The sequence below is a fragment of the Acanthopagrus latus genome, chromosome 23 (genome assembly GCF_904848185.1).
Source record: "Acanthopagrus latus isolate v.2019 chromosome 23, fAcaLat1.1, whole genome shotgun sequence".
NCBI lineage: Eukaryota > Metazoa > Chordata > Actinopteri > Spariformes > Sparidae > Acanthopagrus > Acanthopagrus latus.
Window position 1 is genome coordinate 4,235,570 of NC_051061.1, and position 9,704 is coordinate 4,245,273.

At 42.3% G+C, this 9,704-nt stretch overlaps 1 protein-coding gene across 1 annotated transcript; it reads left to right on the plus strand.

Moving 5' to 3' along the window:
• Positions 1-866: 866 nt before the first annotated feature.
• rad23aa (RAD23 homolog A, nucleotide excision repair protein a) lies at positions 867-9,389 on the plus strand. The gene is made up of 9 exons (XM_037089394.1): positions 867-1,167; positions 2,058-2,219; positions 2,389-2,597; positions 3,971-4,014; positions 5,563-5,690; positions 6,636-6,726; positions 7,579-7,709; positions 7,955-8,116; positions 8,247-9,389. The coding sequence occupies exons 1-9, from the start codon at positions 1,102-1,104 to the stop codon at positions 8,358-8,360; spliced, it is 1,107 nt and encodes a 368-aa protein (XP_036945289.1). The 5' UTR covers positions 867-1,101; the 3' UTR covers positions 8,361-9,389.
• Positions 9,390-9,704: the final 315 nt, after the last annotated feature.

Here is a 9,704-nt window from a genome sequence, read left to right on the forward strand (position 1 = left end):
CTCAGTTCCTCGTTGCATCTGACTTGAGTGCCACGAGGCTTTGAGGTGTATGAACAATTGCATGACCCAGACACCAAAAAACTCTGGGTTGTGTGTAAATATAAACTGCTGTCAGCTCCCTTAGCATTGGGCAACGTGGACCAACTCCAACTTTAGCCTTGTTTAACCCAAGGTTAAGGGTAGCCCTGGGGTAATTTTCACACACAGATTGTTAACCTAAACCCAGGGCTGTATGATTCATACTGCACTTCTACGAGCCCTTGATTAAGCACACAAATGAAGGCATGATGAACACCCGTGAATGTAATGAATGTAACTACTCTGTTCACCTTAGCCCCATTTCAGCATTTCAGAATTCAAGATATATCGAGACGGGAGCTGGCCGGCCTTGAACTCCTTTTCACTATTTTTTGCTATAAAGACTGGGCCAATATTTACTTGCCACAAGCATTACAAACACTGCTGCTTTGTCCATGATCTAATAAATTGAGACAGCTGGAAGGAAAGGCTGTTTCCATCCTCCCAATTCATCATGTTATTGTTTCGGCAGAAAGACAGATTTAATTTTTAGGGGTCATAATGGGAGATATTTGGAATCCTTATTACAAATAGTTAATCAAAATCATGAATGGATTACAACATGTGATATTTAATAATCAGTGGCTGTTGTAAACATGAGCCTGAAAGTCAAAATGTGATGAGAGATACTGAATTGTATACACATATGCAGATGTGTGTAATTACAGCTTAAACCATCTTGAATTGTCATCCTCACTGGACATCCTGCAGTTGTGTATGATGAACATGAACTTGTCCACATTCAGACTGAAGTGAGACTAGAAGTCAAACGTCTCGCATGTTCAAACACTTCGCCACAGTCGCGTGCAGCACGAGATCTCGTACCTTCCAGCCGAGCTCTTCTCGCCGCACCACCAACTTGTCACCAAAGATGGCGATTTGCTGAGTGCTCATGGATACACACATTTCTCGGCTAGTTGTTATCTTACCAGAAACGCCAACTTTAAAAACAAATTAACTGCCTCGGCGAGCAACTGTTTCTCCATTCGAAGCACATCTGACCCCGCGTCAGCCACCGCCACCATGCAGATCACGCTCAAAACACTGCAACAGCAGACTATTCAAATTGAGATAGACCCCGAACAAACGGTGAGTGGCTATTAGCTAACTTGCTAACTTAAGCTAACAGTACTAGCCGTGGGACATATGTTTTAACTTTACCTGTGGACTTAACAGTTTTGCCTGGTATTTTCAGCCATAGAACAATGGGTGTCGTTTCAGCCAAGAGTGCTCTCTAACCGCACCTGTTTGCCAGCCTACACGAAACGGATGCTAAACAACGCGAAACCTCACTAGCAGACGTTAGCCAGCTAGCTAGCTGAGCAGCCCGTCAACAAAGTCATCGCGACGCGGCTGAAAACGAATTTCTCATCGTTTCTAGCGTGTGTCGTGATTGCTCCTGTTACCACTACTTCTCGGCAATACCTAATATCATCTTTAATGTAATGCCGCAACTTCTGTGGTGAACCCAAACTGCCCAAGACGCTATGAAGGCTAATGCTAACACGTATGACACTGCCAATTACGATTAGCCCTATTGGTAACGTACTAAGAAGCTGGCTAAGTTGGTTAGCATGTATACATTTTCAACATGCAGCTAGCAAGGCCAGCGTAACGCGAACACAAGGCTGGGTTACTCAACTTATTTCAGACATAATACTCATGTTACTCACGATAGATAATTCTTAGATAGTTGACTTTAACCCGTGTTAGAGTAAGCAATTTAATGCTGTGTAATAAAACTGAATCTGTAAAAGTAACTCTACTTAACCTTTGTCAGCTATGATGCTTCCCTGTCTTAATGAAATTGTCATTGGTCAATCTATTAGTAGTTAAAAGAACATAGATGTCCTATGACTTGAAGGTCAGAATTCATAGAGGTGATGGAAAGGTTTAAATAATAATTTGTAGAAATCAAAAATGTCATTAGGAAGTGCTTACATGTCGATTGTTGGTTTCTTGTGTCTTGTTTTTTTTAGGTGAAGGCCTTGAAAGAGAAGATAGAAGCAGAAAGAGGAAAAGACAACTTTCCAGTATCTGGGCAGAAGCTGATATATGCTGGAAAAATCCTGCAAGATGACACACCTATTAAGGAGTACAAAATTGATGAGAAGAATTTTGTTGTAGTAATGGTGTCCAAGGTGAGCTCTATTTTGTTATAACTGCAGGTGACATGGGCTTTGTGCAGTGTTTTGTTGTTTTATATTACCATACATTTTTCAGCTCATCTCTTTATCAGCAACAACATAAGTTAATCTGAATGTTAAGGCGCCACGTCTGACAGCACTTTCTTTTCCGAACTGTCAATAGTCTAAGCCCGCAGCTGCCGCCTCGCCTCCAGCCTCAGAAGCCCCCAAGCCCCCTGTACAGGACTCTGGCTCCACGTCAACAGCTGTCCCGGCTGCAACCCCAGCTTCAGCTTCAGCCCCAGCCCCGACCCCCGCAGCTGCCCCCGCTCCCTCTGAGGAGGCCAAAGAGGAGCCAAGTGCCGCAGCCACAGAACCACAACAGCCAGCCAGGTAGAACCACATTCAAACCCCTGCTGACATAATGCAGAGAAGTCAGGGAGTAGGACTTGCTAAATGAATGCAAGTGACATTCATATCAATTGCAGGGTTTGATCGTTAATGTGACATGCCCCCCCCACAATGTCCCATAATGTCCCAGTGCTGCTCCTAAATCTACTCTACGAATTCTGTTTTTTTTTTTACGTCCCTGTAAATTAATGTACACTTTTTTGAATCCGCCAATATACAGAATTAAAGAGTGCAGGCTTTTATTCGATAAACATTTATTGCAAGCTGGTGCTTTTATGTTTGTGTAAAGATAGAGGTGTGAAAGGAAACTGTGTGTATTGTTTTTATATTTAAAAAAGGAGCGAGTGGCCCGCCAACATATTTATATATCTTTCTATAGATAAATGGTCTGTAACTATAGGTACTATAGAAGGTATTTTATAACCTTAGTTGTTAGAAGTGACTTTTGAATATTAACAGAACTGGAAAACTAGATTGCAGAGCAGGTTACACAAATTATAATCATGTTTTTTTGAATAATTATTTGGTTAATTCAAATACACCTTAGCTGTTCACTAAAAGGTCTGCTTTATTAGAAACACCAGGAACTGCTTTAAGGGCACTTTTCTGTACTTTCGCAATGGGTCCTAAATGTTTGTTTAATGGATTTGGGAACTGTAGACTGATATGTTTAATATACATTTTCCTATATTTATTACATGATTTTGTCACACTAAACATGTGTACAGTTGTGTGTGTGTGTGTGTGTGTGTAATGTAGAAGTTGGGGCTGAACGGATGTGCTGACACCAAAACTCTGATGTATTCTAACAAAGAGTGGAACAGTGTTGGGGGGGGGACATTCATCTGTCAACCTATATGATGAATATATGTTCAGATTCAAGCCAGTTATAACATCTCATATTTTCTTTAATGTCTGTGTGACTGATAACATTGGGACCACTCTTGATTTCTTATGGTATGGTGTGCCTGGGGTGGACTCTTTTCTTGCCCTTAGTGTCACATTTATATAGTTTTCTTTAGGAATTAAAATATTCTCAACAGTGCAACGCAGGGAACCTTGTCGCTTTTCAAGTAATAACAGTTGATTGCCTGGTCGTGCATGCAGCCCCTCTATACAGATGCACCATTGTGTTTCACTTATTGTGCTTTTTTTTTCATAGCGAAGACTGTCAGTGTGATCAGCCGAGTATCTTCACGACAACACAACTAATCTGTAGCATGTAATTGTATGGATTAGATACCTAATTTCTAAATGAATTGGTCAACACTGTCCAATACTTTCCTTTTTCACCTTGGAGCCACACAAACGTTGTGCAGGTTGTCTGATTGTCCTCTTCACCTTTGTGTTTGCAGCTCCAGTGCCGCGGGTCAGGGCTTGGATGCCTCCTCAGCGCTTGGTAGGTAACAGATGGCTTCTTGCCAGACGCGCATCATATGCTGTACAAATGCTGCGCGGCTGTAATGGTCTCAGTGCTGTATTTAGGTTAAAAGTGTGTAAATAGCCAAAGTTGTACAGTTGGAAGTGTGGTCAGTGGTTTCCTATTACAGCAGTGATTTTTCTTGGGTATATCAGAGGTTATACTTGCTGTGCCAGAAATGGTGACTGCTATGAGTCAGTGACTTTACAGGCTGCAGTGCAATACATACTGCTCCTATATTTAGGCTGTGACAAAAGTGAGACATCCCTTATTGTGGTGCCGCAGAGAGGACTGGGGATTCCCGATTGGTCCACACATACTGTACATACTCATACAGAATGTTTAAGTGTAGGAGTCATGCTTTTATTCAAGCCCATATTTTAAGTGGCCATATTGCAGATGCGCTACAGTGTGTATGATTTAAGGGTTTAGATTCAGTTCTTTGTTATTTTTTGGTTTGTCTGATCTTTATATAGAAAGTCATTCCTCACTGATGATTTAATCCGTGGTTCTATTATACAAACCCTGAAAGCGTACGGGGTGCTGGTCTGGGAATTGCTGGAGCATGTTGTATGGTTAAAGGAATACTCCCCTAGTAATCCATTATACGTATTAAAGCCCTTGTATTCGCTGTTTGTAGTATGCTCCCACATAGAGGACCAGTCATAGTGGCTTTAAGTCGAAAAAAATGAAGCTGTTCCTGGAAACCACTGCTCCAACATGCACCACTTTCCTACAGCAAGCTGCAGTTGCTTCCATAAAACAAAGTGTAAATACACAATGTGGAGTTTTAACCATTGACACATGGAGATGTTCCAATACCATTTTTATTTCTTTTAACAGCTGTATATTTTACTAATCCTGTATGGATATGATGGCTATTGTTGTTGTATAGCGTGGCTAAGGTTAAACCTTATACAGAGTGATTGCCACCAACATTCATTTTTTATCTATTCAAACAGTGAAATGTGTTCCCTCACTGTCTCATGGAGTTTGGGGAGAGCAGTTTCGTCGTGCTCTCTGCGTGATGCGTCTTCAAATGCTTTAGAAGGTTGCTGGTGTTGAAATCGGCAACTCTCATGCCACCCCTCCAAATCAGAGCCTTGCATACTGAGCATATCGCTCTTTCACTGGTGGGGTTATCTTGATTAAATATTACCGAATAGCTGACGTGTTGCTAGCTCCATCTGACTCACATGAAATCAACTTCTTCTTTGCCCCGCTCAAAACAGTAGTTGATAGATACAACACAGCTCAACTTCCTGTGTTGGCTTGTAGAGCTGCAAAGAAAAACTGCTGATACTGATCTCGGAATTGTTACAACTCCGATGATGTCAAATGATCAGCTAATGTTACATTCAAAACAGGTTTTTGGAGAAATTGCTCCAAAATAAAAGTCCTTCTTATAAGAGGAATAATTAGGAAAACAATTTCTTGTTGATTTTTATATTCCTGTTGCTCTTCATGCATGATGAGGGTGTACATACAGTAGTAACATGGTCATCGTGTGCTTGTGTTGTGTTTCAGTGACTGGAGCCGAATATGAGGCCATGCTGACAGAGATCATGTCTATGGGCTACGAAAGGGAGAGAGTGGTGGCTGCACTACGGGCCAGTTTCAACAACCCCCACAGAGCTGTGGAGTACCTGCTCACTGTGAGTCACACATACACAAAATGATCTCATTGGTACCACCTGAAAAGCACCTGTACCGAAACATAAAGTGAGGTCAAGTACTCATTTTCTACCTAAAATATGCACAGATTTCAGCATCAGATGATTTCTTTCCCTTCCTGGCCGTTTTTAGATATGCTACATTAAATATAAAGAGCATTGTACTTACAGACCAACATGCCAGTCTGTTGTGGAAATAAATGCATACTTTCCTACCTAGAAATACTAAAAAAGACCTGACATAGCCTGCTCTCTACTATATCCAGCACAGTTCCTCTTGCATCTCACAGAGGACCCGTTCCCACTGCTCAGCTTTGTGTGTGTGTGCTGCTTTTACATTCTTTTGAGAAGTCACACTTTGGGAATAGGATAGATAACTAGGTTGGGGGAAAAAAAAAACGGATGAACTTGATGTCAATCATTTCAACAACTCTGCTTCCTGATGTAGTTTCAGTGTTATCAGTCTGCGGCACATTCTATTCTTCTTAGGCTTTGTTCTTCGCACTGCAAGCAAAATTCATAACATGCACTCCACCCTCTGTGGTATAAATGAGGTTCATAAATCAAAAGCTGCCTAAAACACAAAGTGAACATGAGAACATGAACTGCTTTCACATTAGCCCTCTTTAGTTTTGGCTTAGTGCATCAAATAAACGATGACACACTGTGTTATTTTGAGATTACTGAAGACTTCATGAGGCAGTTGTCCACTATGATGGACAGCCCCGCAGAGCCAGACTTAATTAAATGTGTAAGTGTTTTTCAAAGTCAACATTTTGAGTAGTAATTAACAGCTAATAGTTACCAAATGATCAGTTGGCGAACTTTAATGGCCCTTTATACTGTTTTGATCTCTGCGCGTACTTTGGCAGCAGAACGAGTGTGTGTTTTTGTGTTTGACTGACAGTGGTATTGTTGTGTTTCCAGGGTATTCCTAGCAGCCCAGTCCAAGAGAGTAATCCTCCAGCACAGGCCCCCGCATCTGGACCCACAGAGGCCCCGGCATCTCTAGCAGAGGGTGAGGCATGCAGCCCATTTTGGTCCAAAAATACCCGCAGCCATCAGTTGTGTCTCTCTCTGCTGCAGAAACAATGACAGAAAGTCCTAGTGGGGTACTCTGGTGGATTTGAAACCTGGTGTAATGTGTGAATTGAAAAAATCTCAAATATAGACTAACAGGCTCAAGTGGTATCCATTCATGAAAAAGAACACTGGAAGGTGACTCATACAACCTTTGTCAAAAATCTTATCATTTCAAGCTTCATTTCAGAGACTATTCCCCATGAGACAAATTCTCAGATAGCTACAATAAATGAACTTCTTACTTGAGGCTCATTGGCAGGCAGTGACTCATTGTATGACTCATTATTCACTGAATGTTTTTCTACTGTGGCGATGTCTCAGTTGTTGTTCAACTTGTTAGTTGCCACCACCTTTGTTGAAATTTCATCATCCAGTGAAGACTTGTTGTGGCCTTGTGGATAAAGGCATTGTGTTTGTCAGGACTAAAGAGCATCAGTGCATTTCCAGCAAAAATGCGAAACATTTAATGTTTCCAGCATTTACAGTAGAAGAATGTGCGACTCCGTCGTTCATTTGCTGTTATAAATTGAATATCTGGAGGTTGTGAACTGTTGGTTGGACCAAACAAGACATTTGTGGGACCGTGTGCAGAGCACTACTGAAACCACAGGGCAGGCTAGGATGAACTGAAAACACACATTAAGCTCAGTCTGGTCATTGATCTGCACAGTGTAAGGGGGGAAAAAAAGTATTTTTTTGCATGTCAAGTTATTGATGACAGGATGCATTTTCTCTCACATGATTATTTGCCATCCTGCTAATGGTTGTTAATGTTGAACATCACTAGGAGAGAACCCACTTGCATTCCTGCGGACCCAGCCCCAGTTTCTGCACATGAGACAGGCGATCCAGCAGAACCCGGCTATGCTGCCAGCTCTCCTCCAGCAACTAGGCCGCGAGAATCCTCAACTTCTACAGGTAACACACTCTATATACTCATAATGAGAACGCTATACATGCACACATGAGATTAATGTTAAGTGTTTGGTGTTCATTAATAATCCTGCCTCTCATTTCTATGGAATGTTCTTTGTCTTTGCCACAAAACAAGCCCTGCTGCATTTAGAAGAAATTTTGTTCATTCATTTGATGGATCTCAGCATTGTTACTAGTTTAAGATAATAGCCACTCCCTCTTCCTTCACATCTGTTCCTCTTCTCCAGCAAATCAGTCAGCACCAGGAGCTGTTCATCCAGATGTTGAACGAGCCGGTGGGAGAGGGGGGAGATCCGCCGGAGGTTGGAGAGTTGGGGGCAGCAGGGGAGGAGGGCGCACCTGTCAACTATATCCAGGTTACACCTCAGGAGAAGGAAGCCATTGAAAGGGTGAGTGATAACTAATTGCTGCAAATGTGTTTTTTCTGTTGTTCAAATAGAAATGAGGAACAGAATGTTTTTTTTAAAAGCCTTATTTTCTGTCTCATTCTTTGTTCTCCCTCTTCATCCCTCCCAACAGTTAAAAGCGTTGGGTTTCCCTGAGGCTCTTGTGATCCAGGCCTACTTCGCCTGCGAGAAAAATGAGAACCTGGCAGCCAACTTTCTCCTCAACCAGCTACTGGAAGATGACTGAACAGCGGAGATCACTGCCTTCGTGTCCCCCCCCTCCTACCCCTCCTCTCTTCAGCTCAGCATAAAAGACTGCACCCCCAAAATTTACTGTACAGCTACCAACCTCAGCTCGACCCGACAGGAGGGGAGGAGAGGGGAGAGCCAGCAGGGGGGTGCGGGGCGGGGATGGGACGGGATGGGGAGACGGGGTGGGTTAGGTTACGGTGGGGTTGCACGCTTAAAAAGTACACAAAGTGGAGGTTGTGTGCAGGAAGGTCAGACTTGGATTATCGGAGGTCGGGGTGAAAAACGTGTGGAAGAAATGACAAAACCCATGTGAATTCCAATGGAATGTGTGGGGTTTGTCTAGGGGAGATCTTTAATTTGATTTTAGACGCGCTTTGTGAACATTAGGGAGGGGGGGAGGGGGGAGGCGGGCGGTGGGCGGAAGGGTTTACGATAAGAGTGAGTGCTTGTGTGTGAGTACATGTCTGTGTGCCTGTGCAGATGGATGCGATACAGTTAAGCTGAAAAAGTAATCAATTTGTATTCTCTAAGTTTGTTAATGCTGTAGCGGGATTGTATGGAAGCACATTCTCCTCACTGCACTTCAACAACATTATCAGTGTGTGTAACTGCTTGTATGTACCTGTGTAAGGCTCATGTACGTACATCCAGGAGCGGAATTGGCAGAGGTAGCCTGGACCGTGCTGCCCTTTGTATGTGTCTGTTTTGGGGGGGAAAAAATGGGAACTAAACTGACAAATAAGTATGTGGTTATTCTGTTTATTTTGTACCATCCATCATCTGTCCTCCCATGGTGGCTCTACAGATTGCAGCCAATCAGAATCCCTGCAAATGCTGTGCCTGCCTGTAAAAGTTACTCAAATGTGGATTATTTTTGTCTATGCTTATAGCTTTTGGTGCTAATGAACACTACCCATAAAAATCCTTGGCAACTTCAAAACACTTATACTGATCTACTATTACGGTTTAAAACACACCAATAGAGGGCGAAACTGGAGTAGTTGAAATTGTTTTACCATCTCATTCAGTTAAGATTCTTAGCAGATTTTAATTGTTAGTAGATGCAGCTATAACAAACAGAGGGACACTTTTAATAAGACTGCCCACACTCCTGATTGCATGCTTCTTGGAAGGAGACACAGTATACAGGTTAAATGCATAACCAGATTAATAAAAATTCCCCTGGCCCTTTGTTCATCATATTTGCACATAAGGTCGGAACCTCCTGCAGGGGCTTTTCAGTCTCGGGTGTGATTCTGATTCAGTGATGTCATTCTCAACAGATCCTGTCGGATACATTAAATCAAACTTTCTAGTTATATGATCTCTATACTACATT